Source organism: Aspergillus lucknowensis (genome assembly GCF_044049455.1).
Source record: "Aspergillus lucknowensis strain CBS 449.75 chromosome Unknown BJX67scaffold_49, whole genome shotgun sequence".
In the NCBI taxonomy this organism is placed as follows: Eukaryota; Fungi; Ascomycota; class Eurotiomycetes; order Eurotiales; family Aspergillaceae; genus Aspergillus; species Aspergillus lucknowensis.
Genome location: NW_027263593.1, coordinates 158,667 through 184,612, shown reverse-complemented (window position 1 = coordinate 184,612; position 25,946 = coordinate 158,667). Strand labels below are relative to the sequence as shown.

Here is a 25,946-nt window from a genome sequence, read left to right as displayed (position 1 = left end):
CTGCTTCTGACTCCCCACTTCTCACCCTCTTCTTCTCCCACCAAGATTTTCCTTCTCAATTGAACAAAGGAAAAAAAAAAAAAAAGCAAACGTCCCGAGCCCATCTAAACCCCCAAAATGCCCCCAGCTCCATCAACCTCCGCTCCCCCACTCAAAGAAAACATCAAAAAGGCCTACGACAGCATCGCGTCCAACTACAACGAATGGACAAAACCCACACACCCAATACGCATAAAACACCTCAACAAGCTCCTCGACCGTCTCCCCGACCCAAAAGAAGGCGATGATGCACTTGCGGTCCTAGAAGTCGGCTGTGGCGGCGGGGAACCCGTTACTTCGCTCCTTGCCTCGGCTACAACTGGCCCTGTCTCTGGATCGGAAATCGGGAAACCCAAGCCGCGGTTCAGGGTATTCGCAAACGACATTTCCACAGCGCAGCTTGAGGCAGCAGCGGCGAGACTCTCCGCGTTCAAAGAGAATGTCGAGTTCCGCGGGGGCGATATGATGGGCTTGTCCTTTGAGAAGGGCAGTCTTGATGCCGTGATTGGCATGTACTCTATCATTCATCTTCCGAGGGAAGAGCAGACTGTTTTCTTGGAACGAGTGTATGGGTGGTTGAAGCCCGGCGGGTTCTTCCTGGGGAATTTCGGGGTTGGGGAGTTGGAATCAGGGTTTAATGAGGATTGGCTGGGGTGTGGGAGGAAGGGTAACGGTGATGGTGATGGTGAGCGCGGGGTGATGTTTTGGAGTGGATGGGGAGGGGAGAAGACGTGCGAGATTCTGGCTGGGATTGGATTTGAGGTTGTGAGCAGGGAGGTTGTTGTGGATGTAGAGGAGGACAATGGCGTTGAGATGGAGGTTCCCTTTATGTGGGTTCTCGCGAGGAAGGGGGGAACTAGAGACTAAGTATAACGGTTATTTTGTATGAAGATCAGCCTTGTGAAGGAAGGCTCTGAGGAACGTAATCTAAAAATTGTACTCCGATGATACCACCGTACGCCGATTCTGAAGCATGGATAGGAAAGACTGGAGTGAATTCACCGCATATCGACGAAGAACAGGTATCTGAGCCGAATCTGCGACACATCGTACACAATGTACTCGTTATACATCAGGTATCCCTGGTCGTCCTTTCGCTGCGCGTGTCCCGAGCTGACATCGGGCATCTGGATCCCTTGCAGATCTGGGTGAACATTCCCAGCGTCTTTCCACCCGGCAGGAATTGTTTGACCTTTACCGAGTGTCGAGAAACTGCCCGCCTTCTTTGCATTCTCTCCAGCATAGTAGTCGGAATCGTAGAGCTCATACATAGGTTCACCTAGCTCAACATCCCCGAGCAGGAGCAACCCTTTGCCGCCCGAATTATACGAGCAACAATAATTTGCAGACTTTGTCGACATATCCGCAAAGTAAACGCCCTTTCCGAACATGTAACCGCTTACGGGGGCTTCCGGAGGAGCAATGCGAAGACCCTGGCTGAGAATACCACCAAAGTTGGTACTCCGGGAGCCGTGCCAAAGCAGCCGGCGGTCGCTATTCTTGAGGTTGGCAAACGAGGATGACTTGAACCGGTCGTGCTCTCCTGTCCGTTCGATGCGGAAGATGTCGACAACCTGAAAGAAGATCAGTATCCCTGTATATGAGCAAAACGGTGACCACTGACCTTATATCTTACGTTGTGCGTCGCTCCACGAGATTGTCTAAGGTAGCTCTCCAGTTCGCGGAATTCGGTAGATGCATGATCCACTAGGCGTGTTTAACCCCCATTCGTCACATCAACAAAAAGGTCCAACTTACATGGTGTCATCTCTTGCATCCCGAGTCCTTCGTACTGGCGATCGAGTGGATTCACATCCTCCACTTTACTTGCGTCTTTCAGGATACTGTTGGCAACTTCCATATCTGTTAGGGTCTCAAGAAGCTCGACTTCTTTCTTGATATAAGTCTCGTTGTCTAGCACCGGGGGCCGGTTGCGGCCGAAAACATGGGGAATCGTGGTGAAATAGCGGTTGCTTAGCTGCTCCATTGCAGGTCGCAATTGCATCCCATATCTGGAGGATGCTAGGCTTGGAGTGGCCGCGAGCTCTGCCAACTCTTTCAGCGTCTCAAAGCCCATTTGCAGGGTTCTCTTGCTCAGCTTGCCGAGCGGCAATTTCTTAGCATCGTAGGACATTTGAGCCATGGTCGAAAGAAAATACTCTTGGTTGAAGATAAAGCTGATGAGATTCTGAACCGCCTTGGGAAGTTTACTTTCAACAACCTTTGATGGCTCTTTCACGACTTTGCTGTCCTTCTCATCGTCTTCATCACTTTCCTCGTAGTTGCGCTCGATGAATGTATACTTGCCACTCTTGGGTGGTTTGAGTCTGTCCTTCCAGGCGAGCCCGGACTTGTCTTTGAACTTTTTCTCAAAGATTGCTTTGGCGTTGTCAAGCGTGCCGTCACCCAAATGCGAAGACTGGCCGTTCTCGCCAACTCTGCCCCAGCGCGTCCAGACCTGGTTTTTGGTGCCATCATTAGAGACCAGCAGCTGGACGCGGTAGAATTTGTTGTTATTTGCGGCTGCCACCGTTTGGTTCAGGGTAGCGTCCCATATGAGGCCTGAATCGTCAATATAGACCGCGGGAGCTGTTCCTCGGCATTAGCGCACATCTACAGTCTAGCAGGTACGATCAATTACCTTGCCACCCGGTGCCATTGGGATAATAAAGCTCGTCCACGGGCACCTTCAGCTTGTCCGCTTTGTCCGCAGTTACTCTCTGCGCATCCTCAGCGCCGTTCTTCAGCTTTTTGCTCGAACCTTCCTCGTCAGCGTCCAGGGCCCGCTTCGCGCTTCGTTTCTCGTCAGTCTCGGCAGACGCATCATCAGTTTGACCGCCGCTGCTATTATTGTGTGTGTGGAAGTGGTATGGCTTCTCGGAAACCGGCTTCTTTGCCTTGTCTGAGTCTAGCAGCCAGTCGAGAGACACAATTTCACACTTCTTGAGGGCACAAGCCTGTTGGTCTAGTTTCGTACAGCGTGAGCAGGGCGCATATGGTACAGTCATCCATGCCACGTCTACTCACACTTAGTACCGTTCTTCTCGACCTCCTTTTGAGTGGTGACGAGATGAGTGCAATCATTCCCCACAGAAGAACTAAAAGTTGCTCCATGACGTTCTACAATTGCTTTCAAGCCGGCTGTGGCAGAAGAGTGGCAGATCAGTGAGTGACTTTTTAGACGAGGAAGAGTTCCTGGTCTGACAGGAAAGGAAATTGACCTTGTTTGTAGCCGGGAAAAGTCCCGCTCACGGCGACGACAACCTCCTTGAACGACCTTGGAGGCATTGTGCAATGCAGTTGGCATTCGAAGAGGCAAAGGAAAGACGACTGACCGTCGACAAACGGAAATTTCCGAAGAGGGAAAAGGGGGGAAGTGGAGGAGGAATACGAGAACCGTGTACTCGGAAAATGAGGCTGAACTGTGGAGCAGACACGGTCGGGGATAAGCAACAAGGAAGAAAGAGCTCCCACGATGGGATTAGTTCCTGAAGACGCTGTTGGAACACAAGGATCTCTCAAGGGCCTGGGGGTTGAAGCTTTAAAAGGGCCATCCAAAGGCGATGCTGCCACTACATCGCCTGAGGCTCCAGGCTCCCGTGCACCTGCCTAGCAGGCGAGCAGGCGAGCCCAGGCACCAGGCCAACTACAAGACAGTGCTTCTCCCCCACAAACTAGCCGATTCGATGCAATTGCTCTGAAGAAGATCTCATCTGATTCCTGAGAGCGGACAGGCTTCGTCAAATTGTATCCGAAAGCCCAAAGGCCTCTAGTTTGCCGAGGCCGACACAATCCGACCGAGAGCGACGCATCAGCTCCTCTCCGACCCCAAGAATGTCCATCTCGCATTCGACCATCGTCCATTCGGATATTGCTCCGTATTCTGGAACACTCTAACTCGAGCAATGGTAATCAAAGTCAAACCAGTCCCTGGTCCGAGATGACAGTCATCACGACAATGTCCACCCGGGACAGCCGCGAACCGCCCCTGGGGAGGGAAACAGGTACCGCAAAACTACTGAATCTGGGAAGACGCGCTCGAATAGCAGGTGTCGTGACATCATTGTTGCCAACCTATCTGCGTTGCACTTGCGAGACAAGACTGCTCTGAGGTGAAGAAACCTGGGAGCGAAGCATCAAGGTCAGGAAAGAGATGCTCCAAAATAGCAGCCCAGGCCCGATGGAGGCGTGGCAATGGAGCAACTCAGGCACCAGAGCTGCTCTGGAGTTCCTGGGGGACGAGGTGCGAGGCGTTGGGGTTGGCCGGTCTGGACGAAACAGACCAGACGGGACGGCTCGGTCCCACGAATTGGTGCCATGGTGGACTGAGAAAAGCAATTCCCGATGACCTAATGTCTTGTGAGGCCCGGCTGTCATCGACGAGTGAACATGCAGTTGATTGACCGTTTTGGCGATCAATCAGACGGGGAGAGGCTGCCTGCAGGATAAGCGCCGAACGAAGTGGCTCTTGAAAATGACCCATCACAGCGCTTCGGAGGCACCCCAATGCCAGTGCTGGGAATAATTGGGGGAGGGACATTATTGCGCCCGCAGACTGATAATTGAGAGAAAAACAGGCCCCATTGAAAGAGCAGGGACGATGAAATTGGGATCCCCGTCGCGGTCTCGACAAGTGAGTCGGGAGCGAATGGATGGAGAAGCTCCGACGCAAGGACGGCGGGTGCAGGAGGGGAAACGCTGTCAGACGAGAGGCAGGATATCAATCAGAAGGAGACGATCGTTCTCACTGTTCTTATTATCCTGAAACACTTTGTCCTTGGAGAGTCTGTGGCATTTTGAGATCACACTCGACCCAAAACTGGGGCACTTCAAAGCTGGAGGTCGCTTTTTCCCCTTTCCTGTTGTGCTTCCACTTTCACTCACTCACTCATCCTCCCACTCGCTTGACTCAAAGAGTCTGTCCTCTCTCTCTTTCTTCTTCTCCGGCCTCGGACGATGGAGTCGCCGTTTGACCCTCCGGTAGGATCGTGACATCTGTTCATGGATTGAACCAAGCTCTCCGCGTGCGTTCCAGATCTCGTTCGTTCTTCTCATTGCCTTGCCCGGTAGCTCAAGCTGGCCCTGTTTTCCACTCCGCTCGTTTTCAACAACACTACGACTAGCTAGTCTTGTCTCTTCTCGTTCGTTTTCTCCCCTGAAAGACAATAATCCATCTTTTGGCCTGTCGACAAATGTCCAGCGGGAACTGCGTCTTCACCTGTCGTGGCAATGGTCACCGAAAATGGACCCCTTCGATATCCGCCTCAGGGTCCGATGGGCGGCCATGATCTCTCAAATCGCCGCAGAATTCCTAATGCTCCTCGCCTTGATCCTCTAAGAATCAATCCTCCCTATCCTCGACCATCGACTGCCGATGGACTCCGTCCTCCGCATTCCTACCCCCGGACACCTCCGTCTCCACATCCTCCCCAATCTCCAAGAAAATATTCTGCGTACCCCCCTCGGGGCGACTCCGCCTCACGCGCCGCTTCACCTCTAACCCCTCGACTCCGCGTTGACGATGACTCGCCCTTCCACAGACCTACCTACCACAATCCAACATTACCTACATTACCAGGATCTCCACATGAGCGTCCAACAAAACCGCCCGGGACAGCAGGAGAGCTCGAGCACTCGTCCCCGGACCCAGCGGGTTCGCCGCTTTTTATATCAACATCGAGACTCCATAGCAAGTGCTCCAGACCGCGTCTTCGGCACACTCCTAGCTCTCAAGGACTTTCTTTGCCGCGCGGTCCTTACAGCACACGCGACCCATACGGCGAGGATGCGCTCCGTTCCAGTGTGAATTCGGCTATGACGTCGCGCTCTAGTATCGAGCATGCCAGTGGGACCGAGCGGAGTAGTGTCTTGACGAAGAGCAGCTCGATCACTGACTTGTCTCCGGATACTCCCGATGATTCATATGAGAAGGATGAGGGAATGAGTGTCGAAGATGCGATATCCATGTATTTGGACGGCTTTAGTGATGTGACGGAAGAGCCGGCGTCACCAGACTTGTTAGCTGACAGCAAGTTGAACGAATTGAACCCAACTCCACCCGCGGAACTTCTTCTCGATCATGGCTATCCCCCTGAATATGCAGCCGGACCTGACTCTCCCAGTGATATTCGACAACCCCCAACGATCTTCCCATCGCATGGTCACGATGATCACTCACCAGGAGCGCAGCGCGGGACAGAAGCGCAGTCCGATCCCGGTTCCCTAGATGAATCTCCTGACCAGCCCCTGGAGCAAGCTTCAGCGTCAAAACATCCAGATTTGAACCCTCCGGACCAAAATCTCCTAGACAAGCAGTTCCTAGGGGAAGAACGCTTAGGTGAGAACTCATTAGATGAACCTCGAGAAGACTCCCCGGAATCACCCTCACCCGCCCAACGTCCTACCAACCCTCAGCCAATGGATACTAAGGTAATGCTTCCTGGTGTCGTTCCCCCGCCATTAACCATAGCCACTGAAACGCGAGACTGTTACGGGTTTCGCAAGACCACGACGTATGTTACTCTGCAGCAATATGAGGCTTGGAGCAGTTCATACTCAGAATTTGCCGCAAATCGAAGAGTGAAATGGGCTGAATTGCTCAACGAGAGCGGACTTCCTTCCGTCAACCCAACAACATTCCCGCAAAAGTCTTCAAAAGTGAAGCGCTTTGTCAGAAAGGGCATCCCGCCTGAGCTTCGAGGTGCCGCCTGGTTCTGGTATGCGGGAGGCTACGAGCATCTCAATCGAAACCCGGGACTGTATGACCAGCTCGTCCAACAAGTCATGAACTCTCCGAGTAATGATGACAAGGAGCACATCGAGCGTGACTTGCATCGAACGTTCCCCGACAACGTCCACTTTAAGCCCGAACATGCAGGGAAAACAAATTCTGGGAGTGGCAACTCAGGCCAGAGTGTAGTCGTCGAAACCGAGATCATTCGGTCCCTTCGCCGGGTCCTCTATGCGTTTGCTGTTCACAATCCTCAAATTGGTTACACACAATCGCTCAACTTCATCACTGGGCTGCTTTTACTTTTTCTCCCCGAAGAAAAGGCATTCTGGATGCTGCATATTATCACCTCGGTATACCTTCCCAGCACTCACGAAATCAGCCTTGAAGGCGCCAACATCGACCTCTGGATCCTGATGGTCCTTCTGAAGGACTCTCTCCCGAATGTGTACTCCAAGATCGCTGGGACGGGGGGCAGATCTAAAAGTGCACCGCTTTCTGTGAACTCTCGCCTGCCTGACATTACCTTGGGCCTCACGAACTGGCTCATGTCCGTTTTTATCGGTACCTTGCCTCTTGAAACGACGTTGCGTGTCTGGGATGTGTTCTTCTATGAGGGATCGAAAACTTTCTTCCGAGTTGGCATGGGACTCTTTAAAGCCTGCGAGAAGGATATAATGGCCGTCTCTGACCCAATGGAAGTTTTTCAGGTGGTGCAGACCGTACCCAAAAAGTTACTGGATGCCAATACTCTGCTCGATGAGAGTTTCGCCCGGCGAAACCGCGTGGGACAGCGTCGCATCGAAGAACTGAGGGCAGCGCGACGAGCGGCCGTTCGACAGGACAACCTGCGAAGATCGCTCGCCATGGGCAAGGGCCAGCTTCACGCCGCGACGGACGAGTGGCCGGCGCGGTCTCGGACTCCAGTCCCAGGGATTGAACGCACTTTTGCTGATTCGTGGCGCCAGATGAGGAATCATGCGTTCCGGTGACGCAGGCACTCCTATCACGCCCGTCTCCGACCTAATTTCTAATCCACGCTGCAACTTCTTGTGCCAGCTTTTGCAGAAGGCAGCGGCGTTGAGAATATGTGGGGGCTTATGGATGTCCCGATGATTTTCCATGTAGATATTTTTTGCAGCATACCAAAAGCGTTAGACGGGGTAGCATTCGGTTGGCGCTTCTGTACATAGATCCAAGAAGTTGTTATTGGCAGATCCAATGATATGGACGGTTGTTCGATCTCTGGTAGGGCTGCGTGGAGTCCAGTTCCTTGGATCACTGAATAGTGGCATCACCATGACGTCGTGACTGCTGCTGAGCGTCTGAAGGGATGAAAGATGCAACAACCCCTTGCCCTGCACCCTGCCTTCTTCCACACAACACGCAGCCATGAGTGGACAGGCAGCCAGCTACTACAACCCCGACCAGAGCTTCCAGCAGCCTCAGCAGCCTGGGTACAACAATGGCTTCAATCCCAGCCAGGCCAATGCTGAGTACCAGCATAACGGAAGCAGCAATGATCGAGGACCCGAACCCAAACCCCCCTACGAGCCTCCTCCGACCTACAACCAGGCCGTATACGGCTTCGATGACGCCTTCAAGGTTGAGAAGCCCAAGTTCCACGATCTCTGGGCGGGTCTTTTGGTGCGTTTCACTCTTGGAACCCGAGCCTTGAGAATGCTGCTTACTATGGTAGTTGATCGCTGTCTTTCTAGGATACGTTGCCGTCTCTGGAGTCGCGATTTACCGATACTCTAAATACAAAGGCTTCAATGGGACGGGGATCTACGACTCCTCGAACAGCGTCTCACTCGACACCAATACCCTCGTGCTGTTCATCTTCGTTCTCTGTGTGGCCCTCGCTTTCTCCTGGGCCTACTTTCTCGGGGCACGACACTTCCCCAAGCTCTTTATTTGGGTAACAGGCATACTCAATATCGTCTTCGCTTTCGCGACCGGAATTTACTACATCGTAAGGAAACAATACGGAGGAGGGATCGTATTCCTCGTCTTCGGAGTCTTTGCGACTATCTGCTTCATTAGCTGGATCCCTCGCATCCCCTTCACGGCATTCATGCTGCAGACAGCAATGAACGTCTCCCGAAAATATGGCCACATGTTCCTTGTCAGCGCAATTGGCGGGATCATATCAGTCGCCTTCGCTGCCTGGTTTTCCGTCACCCTGGTCTCCATATATGTTGCCTTCGAACCCGGCAGTGGTAGCGCGAACCCTTCCTGCGCAGACGGAGGCTGCAGCCGCGCCCGCGTCATAGGCCTGGTGGTATACGTCACCTTCGCCATGTATTGGTTCAGCGAGTGGATCAAGAACACCGTCCACACGACCATCGCGGGCATCTATGGATCCTGGTACTTCTTCAGCAACTCCCCGCGCGGCATGCCCGCCCACGCAACCCGAGGCGCCTTCAAGCGCGCAACAACCTATTCCTTCGGGAGTATCAGCTTCGGCAGCTTAATTATCGCCATCATCAACTGCCTCCGGCAGGCATGCTCTGTCGCACAACGGAACGAAGCAAGCCAGGGAGACCTCTGCGGAAGCATCGGGTTCTGGGTATTGGGCTGCTTCGTCTCCATCCTCGACTGGCTAGTTACCTTCTTCAACCGCTATGCCTTCTGCCACATCGCGCTGTACGGGAAAGCATATATCCCCTCTGCAAAGGATACCTGGACGATGATGAAAGACCGCGGAATAGACGCTCTTATTACAGACTGCCTCGTCGGACCCGTGATAACCATGGGCTCGGTATTTGTCTCGTATGCCTGCGCCTTGCTTGCGTACCTGTATCTCCAGTTCACTCACCCGAGCTATAATTCCGACGGTAACTTCACTGCTGTTATTATGGCTTTTGCGTTTGTGATTGGCTTGCAGATATGCCAGATTCTAATGACGCCTGTTAGTAGTGGGGTCGAGACAATCTTTGCAGCCATGGCGTGGGATCCGCAGGTTCTAATGAGCGATCACCCCGATTTGTATTATCAGATGGTTCACTTGTATCCACGGGTGCAGCAGGCTATTCATGCTTAATGCTCTTCTCACTTGGAGAAGGTGTTAATTTCTGGCAGCAGGAGCATTAGATAGCAACATCAGACAACTCATTCCATAGGCATACAGGATTGTCTCGTCACCGTGAGACGTAGCAGACCGGAAATTCAATAAAGCAGCAATAATACCCAAAGAAGACTCCAGGCCAAACCCTAGATTATATCATATCACATCATTACAACAAGATAGCGCCAGCAAGGACACCCATAAGCACGCCAATAACGCTCCTCGAACCATCCATACTCACAGCACCGCCCTGAAACGCCTCTCCTTCCTCATCATCGCTATCTTCATTACCCGCATGCTCCTTCTCCGCATCGACCCCCGTCGGAGCCACCGAAGTGGTGACAGACGAAGACGCAACACGAACGGGGGACGGCACATCGGTGGGTTTAGACTCAGAATTGAATCCAGGCACAGCAGCTGAAGTAGCAACAGCACCCTCAGTCTCATGTAAAGCCCCAGAACCAGATGTCTTACCCTCAGATCCAACCTCAGGTTCTGTAGAAGCACGGCTCGCCGTCTCTATACACGGACACCGCGTCTCCGTCTTTGTAACGGTCACAACTTCGTATACTGCATGAGCCTCCTCGTCTTCATCGTCCTCATTCTGGTCCTGTATTAGGCCACGGTTTGGCTCCCTCTCCTGGTCCTTCGTTACGGACTCGTTCGCACCGTCATAATTCGCTGCCCCTGTATTCGGGGCAGGCTCATTTTCAGGAATGAGTAGGCGCGGCGTGTCCGGCTGCATAGCTCGTTTCACCACCTCGGTGCTTTGTTCTCCGTCTAACTCATCGATCTCGGCCTCTGTCTCCGTCTCTGTCTCTGTTTCGTTCTCCTCAACTTCGTTCCGGACAGGCTGTTCAAGTCGAACCATCGGCGTGCTCCCACGCCTCGGCGAAACGGGGACTGCGTCGTCGTCGCAGAGGTATTTCGGTATTTCATTTTTCGCTGTTTCGTCAAGTTCACACCATTAGCTTCTGTGTCTCTACCCCCCCATCCCGACCCCCAAACCTACTCTCTGTTGGTTGAATGCGAGGTTACATACGGACGCCAAAACTAGCACATATATCCTCCGTCTCGGGCGGGAGACGGAACCCTCCCGTCCTGCTGTGGGGGACACCCGCAGTGCCGGATGTATTGGTAAGCGCTTGAGGCTGTGAGGCGGCCTCGCAGAAGCAGTCGAGTTTGTAGCTCGATGTGCATTCGGGGAAGTGGGTTGTCTTTACGACCGCGGTCTTTGTGTGTGGCAATCAGTCGTATCAGTGCACGAGTTTTGTATTTGTGAAAGAGGGAGGAGGGGGAGGGGGAGGAGGCCTACGACGCATTTGAGGTAGCTGAGGTCTGTTTGTTTGTATGCTAGGGTGAGAGTGATGGGGAGGAGGGTGAGGAGGGTTGCTGCGGAGAGGTGCATATTGTCGAGTTGTCTTGTCTTGTCGGTTCGTGGAGGTGGTTGGTGGTTGAATTGAGAGAGGGTTTGCAGGGCGGCTGAACTGGTGTGGATGGAGAGGTAAATATCGTGTCCAAGTCTATATCCCTACATTCTCGGTCACGCGCTTTGGAGATATGGATGCTACAGCGGCCGGGAGTACCTTTCCAGAGTAGCTTTGGATCGCGTAGAGTCGTTTCATCTCCATCGAGTCTCTGTTATGTTTCCTGTGTGCGTGGAATGGAGATGGAATGTGGCGATGGCCAGGTTTTTTTTTTTCGCGCGTTTCGAATTTGAGTATGATGGCCTGATCTAGCCTGTATTCAGCTTGTTTACCTCCAGATGAAGGCGACGGACTGGCAGTGGGCGTAAACATGGAAGCCAGAGGTAACCCCTGTTGACCAGCTGCCGTGAGGAAGCATATCCGGCGACGAGATGGACAACCTACGGCGCAGGTCAGTGGCGCCAGCCCAGCCTTATGCCGCAGAATAGGATGTGGAATGCAAGGTCAGCCAGTGAAGTGAGATCAGGAGCAGAAACCAGTGATTTGAATTCTAACGCATAGAATGCCATGCCACGCCCAGAGTAAGCAGGGTGCAACCCGAGTCAGCGTACCATCCATGATGCAAGGATATCCTTCAGGCGAATGTAAAGGGTCCGAAACCATATCAATCCAGATCCACAGCCCACCCAGAATCTGGCCCAGGGCACCGTCTAGCGATGCATCAAACCGCACTCCATTCCCCTCCTTTGCGGCTTCATCATATCCTCCCTCAGTCCAAAACCATAGTCATGAGCCAACGGCATACTTCCTCGTCCACTCCCTCGCAATCTCCTCATACCGCTTCCGATCATCCCTATACTGCTCCGCAATCCTCCCCTCAACCGCGTCATCCGGCATTGGCTCTTCCAACAACGACCTCGCAAACTGCAAGACAGCCGCCAATCTCGACGATGGCTTCCATTCGTCTGCCTTCAGCATCCCAAGACACATACTCCCCTTATCATCGTTCGTTACGTTTGGGTGGTAGATTTTAGTCACGAAGGACACGGTTGGTGGTTTGAAGGGATATTCGGTTGGGAGGGTGAGTTTGAGGTGGAATTTGCCTTTCTATATGTTGTTTTTTGCCCATTGTCAGATTTATTTTTTTTTTTTTTTGGTTTTTGGTGGGTTTTGGGGGGTGGGGAGAGGGGAAGTAGGTACATGGTAAGGAGACCCGTCAGGTCCGTCCATGAGGACCTTCCATTCGTACAGGTTTGACTCATTCGCTAGTTCAACTGTTATGCCCTCCGGTGGTGATTCGATGAGTTCAGCGAGTTCCTAGAGGATGTTAGGTGGTCATCTTCGAGCTGTGAGGTGGTGTAGTGTGGTGAAGGGGTGGTTGTTGCGTGCATGTAGTACCTTGGTTATTCGTTTCTGGCTTCCCATTGTTTCTGATCTTGGTCGAGAATGAATCTATGGCGACAGATGTAGAAATATATTATTCTGGCGGGGTGAGGTGATAGTAATATATGCAGTTGTGAGTGTTAGTAGTCAGGCAGAGCTCAGGGTTTCCCATGCAGTTGCGGGGCGGGTCAACTCGCCAGGCGGGGCGAAAGAAGCTCCTCAACTGGGAGTGCAACGTCAGTCCAGCCTCTTTCGCTTTATATGGCTTGCTCTCCAAAACTTCTACTGCCAATGAGTCATATTTTTTCCTCCATCCAAACTCTAGACTATTGCTCTCTCTGCAAGATAACCATCAACCCCATAATCCCCAATAACACCGACTTCAGCCACGGATGCTCGCTCAGCATAATCGTCACATAGCCCACCATCGGCATGTACCCCCTAACGCTACCGACAATATCCTCCTTGCGATGCAGGAAATCCTGCCCGCGAGCGTAAAGCTCTTCATCGGATGCGGCATTGTTATCTCCCTTTGTAAGGAGCATATTCGGCGAAGACCTAGCACAACAGCACCCACCCAGTTAGCTGACATGCCCCCAAACAAAACAATAGAGTGTAGGGGAGTGTAACGCACTCAGGCGCCGCCTTGACGGTTTTCTCCTTCCCCTCTATCTCGGGGAATGACCGCACAACCCGATGCACAATCGGGATATCCTTCCCCTTCACGTTGTAGACCACGATCTCGCCGATTTCCGCGCGGGGGCTGCGATTCCAGAGGAACAAAAGGTCGCCGCGTTGGAAGGCAGGCTCCATGGACCCTGAGAGAACTAAATCATCGTAAATATAGACCCTGCCCGGAGAGTAGAATCCGACCGGGGTTGTTACGTACCAACCACGATGGGGGATGAGGATGACGTGACCACGGATAAGCCCTTCCACAGCATGAATGCAGTGGATAAGACGAGCGCAAAGTTAAGAACTTGCGCAAGTGTTTGCCGTGTGTTCGACAGGCTTGAGGAGAGGAAGGAGAGCATGGTGACGGGGTGGTTCGAGCTGGGTAGGCGAGGGGTGTGATGGGATGGGAGTGCGCCGGGGGCTTCTTGCAGAGCGAGTGGGAGAAGTAGAGGATTAGAAAGGAACTAATTTCGTATATCCGCTGGTATCATTCAGACAAAATAAATAGGAAACGATACAAAAAGCCGAAAATGGTTCCCACGCAACAGTGAGAGAAGGTGTTGTGCCGGAGAGGAAAAGTGTCCTCTGGCGAAGCACGAAGCCATGTTGTTCTCCGCCTTACCAGTCTCCTGCACTCGAACGACAACGACCACCAGGACTTATTGTCCGAGGAATTGGGCTGATCATAAGAATAATATTATTTAATTGTAGCGTAACGCCAGTCGTAGCCAATTAATTCTGTTTTTAAAGTCCAAACCAAAGTAGTCTACAAGAAACTTGAAAACTTGGAACACAATCTATTTCGGAGAAGCAAGAACGTTAAACATGGCAGGCGGGTCGGGTTGTGCCCTTGTCGTTTTTCAATTCAGTCCCCTCACCGGAATTGCCGGTCTCCCAGTACTTGTCCTCTTTACCCTTGCGGAAGATGAGGCCAACGATGTCAAACGGATCGATAAATGTCACAAACCAAGGACGTGGGTCGTCAAAGCCAGGGCCCTCAATCTCGGTGACGCCGTCTTTCGCGAGATAGATCTTATTCGAACGAGGCAAGAATCGCATCGGATGGAAGATGTTGAGCATCGTCGTGTTGCAATACATGACGACGACCTCAAAGAACCAGAAGTACCACTCATATCTGATGAGAGGATCAACATCAACGGGATCATCCCAATTATGGGCCCCGGCCACACTAAAGTATTCTTTTGTCCGGTAGATTGTGCGGGTGACGATGAGCACGCAGCTGATGTACAAGACCGTAAGGACGTGCTTGAGTTTCTTATTGAAGACCCCGGCGCGGCAGCATTTAGTATGGAAAGTGGCCGCAAGCGAGACGAAGCCCGCCATCAGTACAAGCTGCAGGATCAGAGCGGTTTTGAGCAGGGCCTCTCCAATATCCCGGCGGCCCTGCGTTGCCTCGGTATTAGCCACCAACGCGGCTCCATTCGCCGTCAGCACCTCGACAAAAAAGAGCAACCCAATAAACGTCGAAAAGACACGCCCAGGGTGGATTGGGGACATATAGGGAATGTAGTAGAGGATGCGGCCAAGGATCAAAAAATTCGCTCCCTCATAGACGGGACTAGTTGATATTAGCGTGATTCTCGATTGTGAAACTAGGAACTGACTTACGGTCCAGCTAAGAGAAAGACGGTGCTCGCAATGTACACGGGGACATTATCCCACTCGCCAAAAGCACCTATCGTCCGCAGAATAAAGCCAATTGTGAAAAGCAGGGCAGACCAGGGGAGCAATCCCGAGACCTTCCAGGACCTATACTTGCTGTAAATCAATCAGTGACTGCTGCTTCCCCCAAGGTCCAATATATCGACTCACTATGTCTGATATCCATGTACGATGCCCGACACTGCGAAGAGGATAGCGAATGCGATAGGAGCTCCTTTGTTGGGAGCAAAAAACCAGATGCTCCCTTCCTCTACGACAAGTCAGTATATACAGCTTCATGGATGAGAAGAGGGAAAGGGAATAGCATACGATATGGCTCCCTCTTTTCAAGCATTCTTTCTCTCCCGATGCGACAAGAATGTCTGGTTCAATTGATCGAGAGGACAGTGGGTTGAGGAGCTTTGCGCAAGTGTTATATAGATAGACAGTGGTCGTTCTTCACAAAATGGTTTCTTGAAGTCCCCCATGAGGAATCCCCCTCAATATATAGCCAACTGCCTCCTGAAGCCATGGCTGCATGACAGCATGAACAATTGCTGCAGAATTGGCTGTCATGTGAGAGCGAAAACGACTTTCCTAATTTGGACATTCGTATTTGGGCTCAACCAAGGCAAAAGTGCAGACTAACCGCTTCTGTTGCTCAGATGGCACGCTTTCCCCGTTTTGACACCTCGTATTGAGGATCCTCCGAGGCTGTGGATCGTCTCATGCAGCGAAGTCAAGCAATCAATCGATACGAGTGAGGCGCAGCTCTCTCAGCAAATGAGCCGCTCGCTGTTGTGAGAAGAGGCGAATGTTGCCACAGAAGCTTTCACCTTCTGGCGGCCCCAGCTGCTTGGCGTTGAGGCGGGACTTCGTGGAGGAGCAGTTCACTCTTGTTCCGTGAAGGGTTTTCTGCCTCCCTGTCGTTAACAAAGTCGTCAGTGAGCTTCAGACAGCCTTCTGGATTCGCAGGTGGCTGAAAGTCTGGACCCTCCAGGATGCTTCGGGCGAGACGGGATGGAGGCTCTTTGGTTCCTCCACAAGGCAACCCCGAAATCTGCCCCATCTTGAGAGAGCCAAGCATCTCCTGCAATTGGGCACTCGCTTGCACCTCCAGTTGAATAATTGACCGTCCACCGGAGAAGCATTTTCCGAGCGGAGATCTCAAGGTGAAAGGACGCAACAACTTAGAAGCCTGATAACACAGGCACCGAAGGGTGGTGCACCGTCGAGCTGGTTGTCAGGGCAACAATGCGCTAGTCCTCTTTGGGAAATATCACATCTCGTCCACGGGTGATTCCCGATCGAGCTTCTCCAAAGAACTGCAACTCGCATTTATTGACTGATAATTTCCTTGACATCGCTGGGTCCTTGCATCATCGGGCCGCAGAATATTTAGTATCACTGCAGCTTGTTAGTAATTTAACTGACAATATCGAGGCCCCTGCACCGATGGCTCCGACAAATCCTCCGTCGTCGCTTTTCCAGGTGTATCTTCGCCTCCGACCTCCTATCTCACAGCAACAAGACGACCACACTGAGCGCTGTCTGAACGTGGAAGAGCCTGAAGCCCCACAAGCTTGTCAAGATGAGCCCGGCTCAGAACCCGCCCCGACGCATATTACTCTTCAACCCCCGAGCGACGTCCGAAAACGAGGAGTGGAAAAGTTTGGATTTACTCGGGTTTTTGACGAGTCCGCATCCCAACTCAACGTCTTCCAGGATACGAACGTGCCAGCCCTAGTTAAGGGAGTTTTACAGGAGCAAAGAGACGGGTTGGTTGCTACACTAGGGGTAACAGGAAGCGGGAAGGTGAGACGCATTTAGCTTTAGTTATTGATAATGCTGATAAACTCGCAGAGCCACACAATTCTAGGCTCGAAGACACAGAGAGGAATTACCCAGATGAGCCTTGATGTGATCTTCAAGTCTTTGGCCTCCACCATTAAACCGCCCGACAACTCAATTTCCCCCATACTTCTAGCCTCCGTGGCTGCATCTGATACATCCGAATCCCAGTTGTTCACAGCACAGACTTTCCTAGAGGCCGTATACGGTGAGCCCGGTGCCGACCGTGGCAGGAATTCGAGAGCTCAGACACCCATGAGTTCTTCCAGAGCCCACACCCCTATGACGGTATGGATATCACCTCTCCCGAGTCCATTTCAAAGAGTCCCAGAATTGGTGCCCCTTGGTTCCCGGAATCTATTCCAATATTCCTACAAGACGATGTCACAAGCCAAGTCCTCTCCAAACCCCCCAAGCATCAGTATGAAGCTTGAAGCAAAACAATTAGACACCTTGAACTCCCTAACAGTGCCCCGGAATACCAGCCCCTTTGAACTGCGCAAAGCTAATCTAGGTTCTCTAATAATAAAGGAACCCACGCCGGCCCTTATATTCCCGCGTCGTCACATGCCTATGAGAGCCAGCACTCTACCCAGGTCACCTGACGTTAGCCACCTTACACTCGAACTGAACCCTCATTCGGAATACATTGTTTTGGTATCGATGTATGAGGTGTACAATGACCGAATCTTCGATCTTTTGTCGCCAGCCACCGTTCCTGGGCAGGGGAGCACTGCTTCACGCCAGGGAGCAACTTCTCAAAAAGATCGAAGGAAAGCCCTGATTTTCAAGTCAACTGAGGGGTCCCCTGACCGGAAAGTTGTAGCAGGACTGCGGAAGATTGCATGCAGTACTTACGAAGAAGCATTGGCTGTCCTTGAAATAGGTCTTACTGAGCGTAAAGTGACGGGAACTGGCTCTAACAGTGTCAGCTCTCGTAGTCACGGCTTTTTCTGTCTTGAAGTCAAGCGGAGAATGCGAAACAAGAGGACTGGAGAGGAGACCTGGATAGGAAACACTCTAACAGTTGCTGATCTTGCTGGTGAGTCTAACTTGGTGATATTGCCGGACTGTGCTAACAGAGATAGGATCGGAGCGAGCAAGGACCGCAAAGACCGCAGGTTCTACGCTTGCAGAGGCGGGCAAAATCAATGAAAGTCTGATGTATCTGGGACAATGTTTGCAAATGCAAAGTGGTATCCAAGATGGAAATAAGGTATGCTCTCCGAATCGTGACCACTTGTCCGGACCCACTAATCCCGCCAGACTGCTATGGTTCCTTACAGGCAGTGCAAGCTTACGGAACTTCTCTTTTCAAATTCATTCCCGTCCTCGAATCAGTCATCGATAAATCGACACCCTCAAAAGGCATTAATGATCGTGACTGCTGATCCACTCGGCGACTATAATGCTACGTCACAAATTTTGCGGTATTCAGCTCTAGCTCGAGAGGTCACTGTTCCTCGAGCTCCGTCCGCCGAGTCCATACTATCAAGTACTCTCGGGTCGCGAAAAGGTTCTGGCGGCCGCAATTCACCACAGCACGGCCTGGCCGAAGAACTCGAAAAGGCTCTGACTGAGATTCAGTGTCTGGCAGCAGAAAACGAGAGACTTGCACTAAGACTAGCAGAAGAGGAGATACTGAGGGCTGAGATGGAGACGGCACTCATTGTAAGCGAGGATAGATGTCTCTTGATCGAACAGGAAGTGCGAGAAGAATGTTGGGCCGAGATGGATGAGAAGGTGGAGCAGGAAAGGAAGAGATGGCAGAGCGCTTGGGACGAGCAGGTAACCACTTTTCTCCTCATTTTTTTGACGTACGCTGACCCATATAGGCTGGACACAACGACGAGCACATTGACAAGAAGATTGAGTTATTATCCCAAGGATTTAAGAGTGAGCATACACATAATCTGCTGGATTCCGGGCTCACACTAACATCACACTCACCAGTCCACGAGGACCGGGATCCGTCTTCAGATGAGCGTGTAGAACAGCTTGAGTTCGAAAACGATCAACTTCGCAGTCGAATTACATCGTTAGAGCGCGAATTAGCCTGCAGATCTCCAACGAAGAAGTCCAAACCGAAGAACGCAGCCCTAGAATCCTCCCGCAATGCCAATATCCTTGGGCGGGAGAGTGATATCGAAGTTGCGCTCCGCAAGATGGATCAACTAAAGCTGGCTGACAGCATGTTCAAAGGTCCCCCAGCAGACTCTCCGGGGAAGAAGCAGAGGAAGATAGCGACTCGCAAATGGGATCTTGCGCCCGAGGATGACATCTAGGCTCTGCGTTTTCTTGAACGAGTTTGGCGTTATCGGAGATCTGTATTTGAGACAGCCTATCGTCTCAGTCGCCTTGGGTGTTGGCTTGCTTCTTGACCAGATTTGTATCTGTTTATTCGTTAAACTTATACCCACAGTACACATTTATTGCTTTGAACCTGAGATTTTCCGAGAGCCAACCCTGTCCCACCCCGACCTTTAGATTACCCGCGCGCCTGTCACTCGTGACGAAACCTGAGAGAAGAAGGGGAAAAAAAAAGATACAAAGAACGACCGCTCCCATGAATGCGTACATGTTGCAAGACAAGAGTAGAAGAAACACAGATACTCAAATCAGTCACTTCAGTGGCTCACTTAGAGCTCCGTTGCCAGCTCAGAATCGTACATATTCTCACTCTCGTTGGCCTGCCGTCGGCCAGGGGCTACTTCCGGTTCGGGCGTCGGCATATCAACGTCGAACGGGCCTTCCGCATGGGCATCGTCGTCATTTTCGCCGACTTCCCCCCCAGCTTCGTCTCCTTCCTCTCCTCCATCTTCCATGCCGATGTCTTCTCCTTCGTCGTCTCCATCACCAGGTTCTTCCCCGTCTTCACCCTCTCCATCCCCTTCACCGACGTCGGGATCAGGATCGCCAACACCTTCGCCTTCCTGGTGAGCATCTTCGTACATTTCTCCACCCTCGTTTGGTCCGTCTCCGGCAGGACTGGCCTGAACGGACATCTCGGAATCCGGATCCAAAGATCCTCTGTCTTGGAGGTTAGGAAAGAGCGTTTTTCGGTCTGCGGCGAGCTTGGAAAGCTTTTCTTCATCTATTTCGCTCAGCTCGCTTTCGTCGTCGGCGCTGTCATGCACACTATTAGGGATATCGCTTTGGTGGGCCGAACCAGCTTCGTCGGCTTTTAGGTGTCGAGGAGGGATTTCAACGACAGTTCTAGGACCTGTAGGGGCAGCAGTGACGGTGGGCTCCGTTTCTGTGGTTGTGCCGACCCTGGTCGCCGGGGCGCGAGGAGCTACCTTGCGGCTGACAATTGTCTCTGCTCGTTTCTGGATATCTCGTCGGGCTATTCCCTTTGTGCGCCCGCGGGGCGCCGGCGCTTCGGAGGTCGGCGCAGAGGTTGGAGGGGTGGAGACATCTCCTCCTCCATCGGTCGTCATGAGGATGTGATCGACCTTCATTTTCTCCTTGTTTTCTTGATTGACTTGTTCTATCACCTGGGGCATGTTGATCTCGTAGAAACGGGAGTATAGGTCAGCGATGAGGTCCTCGAGTAAAGCTACCTTCATAAGGTTGTTGTTAAGTTTCTTCAGCTCGATAGCATCCCGGAGAAGTTCAAGAAGAGAGGAGCTCTCGGGAGCCAGTTGAGAAAGGTCCTCAAGGCGAGCAGTATTCGCGACGAATTCCTCCCATCCAATAGGTTTGAAGACGCCTTCTTCATGGCCCTCACTAATATGGCCCGCTCTTCGTATGACACGCGCGTAGGTTAGGCACATGTCCTCCCATAACTTGGTATGGTTGATGAAATCGCCCTGTTTCTTCCGTACACGACGTAACAGTTGGTCAAGATTGGCTCGATCATCAAGCTGATCAAGCAGCGCAACGAAGAAGTACGCATACCGTGTTGTGTAGACGAAGTGCCTCCCGGGGCGCTCATACTCAGGTCTCCAAACCTGAATGGTCATGGTTTTCGTGAAGATCTGCTGTGTAAGTTCTCCTTTAGCTCCCGCGGCGGCAGTCGCATCTTTGTCATCGTCGTATATAATATGCGCAGCCTGCTAGGTGTAAGCTGATGTATAAATGAAAGAAATGCTCAGGGGAGTAGACCGTGCATACCCTGACAGCCATACGGTGGTGCCAATTTGACTTATCTGCATTCTTGAGATTTTTGAGTACGTCAAATATGTACTTCTTCCAAGATGCCATGTCCTCCGGCGGCTGAACCTTTCGAGCCCAAAGGGTCGCGAGGAGCGTTTTGCTTGCTTCGACGGGCTACCAAGGTCAGTAAACAGAACGCGCCGCGAGAAGTGAGTTCCTTACCGTTAGTACTTCTCGCTTGACAAGCTTATGCACGATAGAGACGAGCTTGTAGTGAGGTTCGAAGATCGGTTCTGACCGGGAGTCCTTCCGCTGTGGCAGCGCATCGATCCCATCCAGTAGAGAGTCTAGGACACTATCAAGGCTAATACGCTTAGAAGAGCCTCTCACAGAGTCATCACAGCTAAACATCTTCCAGAGACATTTGCTCAGCATATAGTGAGTCCTAGACGAGATATCAGCAACAGAAAGCCATCAATAAGGGGGTAGCTTACATCCAATTCTTAGGCTTATCCGCTATCGCACGTCTAAGAAGATAGCTTGCAAGTTTCCAGACCGAATAAACTCTCATCTCCTTAAATGGTTTACCCTCGTACATTTGCTGGCTCTCCTCATTACTATAGTGACGAGAAAAGTCGACGAGACTAAAAGCCCCCATAGAAAGAGGCTCCCGCGAAGATGAGTATAGCCGGATTCCAAAATCCGTGTGGAGGTCGGCTAAGAGTGCTCGGGTCTCTGGCTCAGGTTCCGCGGTTCTGGCGGCTGTGGCTACTGCCATTGCATAACAATGGATTGCATTGCGCTGCCAAGTAACCAACTCCGTGCGATTGTTATTGATCTTATCCGCGGACCAAGTGATATCTTCTTCCACCTTTGAGTCCCATGTTTGGGCGAGACGATACCAAGTCTCCCATCGAGAGGTTCCGTGCTCTAAATCATGTTTGAACCAAGAGATAGCTTCATCGAGATCGGTCGTTGGCACTGGACTCAGTCGCTTCTGGGAGCGGAATCGTGTCAGGGCCGCGTGGCCGAGAAGGAAATACCAGCCTTTCTTTGCGATGAGAGCATTTTCAGTTGGTACTGGGATCAACGGAATATCCGCCACGCCTCGTACAGCACGGAAGAGTTCTGATGGACTGATTGGGGATTTCATGTAGGCGTTAAGGATGCGGCGATTGTATGTCACAGGTGGCGATGATTTCGTCGAACCAATATATTGCTGCATCTTATCGATGGTGCTCTTGAGTTCGGATTTGGACAGATCTTTGATATTAATTTTCATTGCCTGCTTCATGACAAAGTCGATCATGGTTACAGCTGTTGAGCGATCAAGCTTTTCGGAACTACAGCCATGATCAGAGAGTAGATTGTCATTGGGAGCCAATTTGACACCATGGATGTCGTAAAGGATTTGGCAAATGTCAGCCTCAATGTCTTGCTTCACCTCCAAACCGAAGAGCTCGGACTTCATCAACTTCAGGAACTGCCTGGAAGATCGCCCGCATATCTTGCGGATGCCGAGGGCGTTGTGCACAGCGCGTAGGTAGTAGATGCGATCCTCGAAGGGTTCATCGAACAGCTCTCCATTCTGGGAAATGGCCTCCTTCAGGAGGGTGTACAGCAGAATCCAGCAACGAACCAACATCACGCGAAGTTTATCCTTGAAGTTTTCTAATGACTTCGCAAGTGACCCGCGCAAATCCGATTTAGGTACTTGCCCGACGCGCACCGAGTCTTCGTAGAGCACCAAGCTGTGGAGAAGCTTAATGAGAGACGCTACCGCAGACATCGAGGACCTCACATGTTCCATATCGAAGCATTCGTAGGCCTTATCGGACTCATGTAGCACTGCTGACACCGTCTTGCTTAACACGCCATCGAGTGACTTCAGCCATCGTAGAAGTGTTGTCTGACGGTGCTCACTGTGTTCCTCAAGATAGGCCGTACTTGACAGCTCGTTGAAGATTGTCTCTATACTCCGAAAGTAGCAAGAAATAACCTTTGGAGCGTAGTCAATCTTTTTATACGCGTCCTGCAATCTGCGCCAAAGGAATAGTCTTAATGTGGCATCTCCTCTATCCAGGAAAGAGCACATCTCCCGACGCTGTAGGCTTTGCTGATCGTCCGCATCCTCCTCCATGATTTGAACGGACGAGGGTTCAACAATTGGCTCGATCGTCTCAATGAGTCTGACAGGATCATCTGAATCTGGATTAAATATCTTCAGGAAAAAATCCATAGAATTCAGTTTTGAAATTTCCTTGTCAATTGACTCTGATGACAACTCATACATCATGGTATTATTGGTCAGTGGTAGCACAGGGTCTTCCAGGATGTTGAAAAGATGTCTAAGATCCTGGAGGCAAAGCAGGGTATGCTCACGCTGGGCATCGACTCCCATATTCGAGTGGAATATAGATGCCCAGATATGACGAAGGATGATCTTCTCCCGGCTAACCTTCACAGGACCATGGTCAATGAAGTGAGTGAGCGCGGTGCGCGCCAGTATGCACCATCTTTGTAGGCGCTCGTACTGCAGAATCCTTGTTTGTTGATCCGCGTTGTTGCTTGGGGTGTTCATTGGAGAGTAGAGATCGAGATGGAGTTCAAAAATGGCCTGAATCATCTCCAAGTCTGCGAAGTGCTCCGAAGAGTATCGGAACGGAGTTTCAGACTCTTGCCTCAGTATCTGGTGCTCAAGGGTTGTCATCCAATTTTCCAATCTTCCATAAACGAACTCGTCTTCATGGAGTAACAACTGAAGTACGGCGTCCTTGAGGGTGGCAGGCCACTGAAAAGCAACGTAAGATGATTCGATGACAGACCAGTCTTGGATTAGGCCAACGTTCGAAGTATATCTTTCGTAATCCGGCCTAAGAAGGCACTTCAGCCAGTTGAAAGCAACGTCTTGAAGGGTAAAGCGGCCAGTATTGACAGCTGTAATAAAATCGACCAACCCCTCCTCTCCGCTGAAAGTCTGTTTTGACTTCAACTTGTGGGTTGGCTTCTTCGAGTGTTCGAGAAACACTGCGAGTCCGGACCCATCCATGCCTTGAATATCGTGAATTCCAGACAAAGTGTCAGTTTGCTGCATGACCTGAGACTTCCCCTCATCCCAGTTCTTTATAATATCCCTGAGATCCCCAAGGAGCAAATGGTCTGCATCTTCAGTTGGGGTGATAGTTGTGTCCGGAGAGTCCATTCTTTCATTCGCATAGGCAGCGTGTTTCCGTAAATCTTCTAGGCTCCCCAGAGCCTCAACTCCTAGCTTTGACAGCAAGGGCCCGACCGTGCCAAAAAGACCATCGTCAGCTTGAACATAAGGGTCTAGAAGGTCTTCATAATACTTGGCTTGGTCAAAGAGGATCTCATCCGCCTGCGTCGAAGCCTCGGCCAGTGAGTCACGCAAGCGTGTTCTCCTACTTTTCACCCTCAAGCGTTCCGCCTGGTCGTCCGCGATAGCGGAGGCAGAGGATCGCTTACGACACGGGATCTCAGGCGATTTTGCCTCCACCTCTTCCATTTTCATGTCTTCTTGTTGATCAACACTCTGCTGTGGCTGTGACGACTGAACTTCCAGGAATTCCATCAGTTGTTTCTCTGCGCGCTGGTCAACAGAGGACTGGTCATCACCATGATCCGCAGTCTGCTCCAGCCCCTGGCATCCTGTGACGGACCGCATACCAGTGCTTTGCCCTTCATCGGCCACCTGCCCATCTTGAGGATGGTCATCATCCGAATGAGGTTTGGACAGTCGCCTCTGAGTTGTATTTGTTATCGCCTTCAACTCGGGGCTGTCTGCCGGTAACGAGATGGTGACCGACGTGCCGGGGGAGTGTACGGTGTCGTCCTCGACACTTATCAGTCGAAGAATAGCTTTTCCAGTGGCCTCCCACGTCAGGGAATCTATCTTTATTTCACGCTCAGAGGCACGAAACGCAATCGGATGCCTTGACGGGTCCACTGCCCGCAGGTTGTCCGGCAATGAAGGCAAATAAGGATACAGGTCGATTTGCCGTTGGAGAAACTTAATAAGACCCTTCTTTGGCTTTTTAAGAGGAACAAGCGACACAGACAGTCTATCCTGGACCGACTGGAGCGTTTTACGTAAGCCCTCTTCGGCAAGCGTCTCCTCCAGGCCTAATTGCTCTGTTCGTACCTCCAAGCGATTATCGTCGTCGGCTAGCACGCTTTCGAGACAAAACCGGGTAAGTCGATAGCTCTGTAAAGCGCTACCCAGCCGTGCGCTCTGTCTCCAAAGGGTCAAATCTGTGTCATCCCGTTCTAGAGCCTCCGCGAAGGATGCTAGCGCGGTCCTGGAACGCTCAGTAACTTGAGACAAAATTTCGGGTGCGGCACCGGATAGCTTCGGAACATCCTGTAAAAGAGCGCGTAGGGCATCAAGGGTGTATTGTCCATGATTTTTATACGAGAGGAAGATGGTCTGTTGCAGAGTGCTCGAGGTAGAGTCGTTGATATTGAAGTCTCCGAGCACCGCAGCCGTAACCGTATCGTCTATTGTTACATCATTCAACGATTCGACAAACTGGGGCTCCGATTTGCGAAGTGCGACTCTCTTGAAATCGGAAAGGGACTCGGGATATCGAAAGATCTCGGAATGCAGGAGCTCTTGGTACGCTTCAGCGGCTTGCTCGTAGAACTGGGGACCTTGGGAATGGAGTTTCAGGGCATTCTGGTAAAGTTTCAGGGCTTCTTCGATCTGGATTTCCTTGGTATCATCGACCTCCTCCTCAATGGCCTCGTCGGGCTCGATGTTCAGCGCCGCCCATGTGGACATGATGCGGGACGGTTCAGGCCGCAAAGGCGTTCGCTGATGGTCGCAAAAATGTCGCAGCCGTCGAAAACATTTCAGGGCGATGGAAGCCGGCCCCTGTTGTGGAGTCGTCAAACTTGATGATGAAGGTCAGAGAGAACAAAGGGTCTCGAACGTGAAGCTCCAGGGACACGCCGTCACGCGTTTCTGCTCCACGGAATGGGACTCCCCGAAGAG

The 25,946-nt window shown here is 51.7% G+C and overlaps 8 protein-coding genes across 8 annotated transcripts; 3 read left to right on the top strand and 5 right to left on the bottom strand.

Moving 5' to 3' along the window:
- Window positions 1-41: 41 nt before the first annotated feature.
- BJX67DRAFT_240967 (class I SAM-dependent methyltransferase) lies at window positions 42-972 on the top strand. The gene has a single exon (XM_071026093.1). It carries the CDS (start codon window positions 118-120, stop codon window positions 904-906), a length of 789 nt encoding a protein of 262 aa, XP_070882650.1. The 5' UTR covers window positions 42-117; the 3' UTR covers window positions 907-972.
- On the bottom strand, window positions 972-3,487 carry BJX67DRAFT_240927 (putative poly(ADP)-ribose polymerase PARP). The gene is made up of 6 exons (XM_071026092.1): window positions 3,261-3,487; window positions 3,067-3,180; window positions 2,681-3,004; window positions 1,798-2,628; window positions 1,664-1,746; window positions 972-1,613 (listed from the first exon to the last, which is right to left on the bottom strand). The coding sequence occupies exons 1-6, from the start codon at window positions 3,325-3,327 to the stop codon at window positions 1,038-1,040; spliced, it is 1,995 nt and encodes a 664-aa protein (XP_070882649.1). The 5' UTR covers window positions 3,328-3,487; the 3' UTR covers window positions 972-1,037.
- Window positions 3,488-5,268: 1,781 nt separating this feature from the next.
- BJX67DRAFT_390401 (plasma-membrane choline transporter-domain-containing protein) lies at window positions 5,269-9,992 on the top strand (the record flags this gene model as incomplete). Its single annotated transcript, XM_071034634.1, has 4 exons — window positions 5,269-6,022; window positions 6,053-7,757; window positions 8,167-8,416; window positions 8,469-9,992. 4 exons carry the CDS (start codon window positions 5,269-5,271, stop codon window positions 9,813-9,815), a joined length of 4,056 nt encoding a protein of 1,351 aa, XP_070882648.1. The 3' UTR covers window positions 9,816-9,992.
- A 16-nt stretch (window positions 9,993-10,008) lies between these two features.
- Window positions 10,009-11,247, bottom strand: BJX67DRAFT_384511 (extracellular serine rich protein; the record flags this gene model as incomplete). The annotated part of the gene is made up of 3 exons (XM_071033680.1): window positions 10,009-10,784; window positions 10,882-11,071; window positions 11,155-11,247. 3 exons carry the CDS (start codon window positions 11,245-11,247, stop codon window positions 10,009-10,011), a joined length of 1,059 nt encoding a protein of 352 aa, XP_070882647.1.
- Window positions 11,248-12,052: 805 nt separating this feature from the next.
- Window positions 12,053-13,683, bottom strand: sec11 (signal peptidase complex catalytic subunit SEC11; the record flags this gene model as incomplete). The annotated part of the gene is made up of 5 exons (XM_071031549.1): window positions 12,053-12,373; window positions 12,467-12,583; window positions 13,066-13,207; window positions 13,284-13,476; window positions 13,539-13,683. The coding sequence occupies 5 exons, from the start codon at window positions 13,681-13,683 to the stop codon at window positions 12,053-12,055; spliced, it is 918 nt and encodes a 305-aa protein (XP_070882646.1).
- A 318-nt stretch (window positions 13,684-14,001) lies between these two features.
- On the bottom strand, window positions 14,002-15,593 carry BJX67DRAFT_240804 (putative RTA1 domain protein). Its single transcript, XM_071026090.1, has 4 exons — window positions 15,317-15,593; window positions 15,158-15,257; window positions 14,954-15,103; window positions 14,002-14,903 (listed from the first exon to the last, which is right to left on the bottom strand). The coding sequence occupies exons 1-4, from the start codon at window positions 15,339-15,341 to the stop codon at window positions 14,144-14,146; spliced, it is 1,035 nt and encodes a 344-aa protein (XP_070882645.1). The 5' UTR covers window positions 15,342-15,593; the 3' UTR covers window positions 14,002-14,143.
- Window positions 15,594-16,441: 848 nt separating this feature from the next.
- On the top strand, window positions 16,442-19,122 carry BJX67DRAFT_384508 (kinesin family protein; the record flags this gene model as incomplete). Its single annotated transcript, XM_071033679.1, has 6 exons — window positions 16,442-16,801; window positions 16,850-17,879; window positions 17,926-18,053; window positions 18,104-18,625; window positions 18,673-18,733; window positions 18,791-19,122. The coding sequence occupies 6 exons, from the start codon at window positions 16,442-16,444 to the stop codon at window positions 19,120-19,122; spliced, it is 2,433 nt and encodes an 810-aa protein (XP_070882644.1).
- Window positions 19,123-19,299: 177 nt separating this feature from the next.
- Window positions 19,300-25,879, bottom strand: hir3 (putative transcriptional corepressor of histone genes (Hir3)). Its single transcript, XM_071026091.1, has 4 exons — window positions 21,430-25,879; window positions 21,158-21,380; window positions 20,954-21,109; window positions 19,300-20,892 (listed from the first exon to the last, which is right to left on the bottom strand). The coding sequence occupies exons 1-4, from the start codon at window positions 25,731-25,733 to the stop codon at window positions 19,477-19,479; spliced, it is 6,099 nt and encodes a 2,032-aa protein (XP_070882643.1). The 5' UTR covers window positions 25,734-25,879; the 3' UTR covers window positions 19,300-19,476.
- Between the last annotated feature and the right edge of the window lie 67 nt (window positions 25,880-25,946).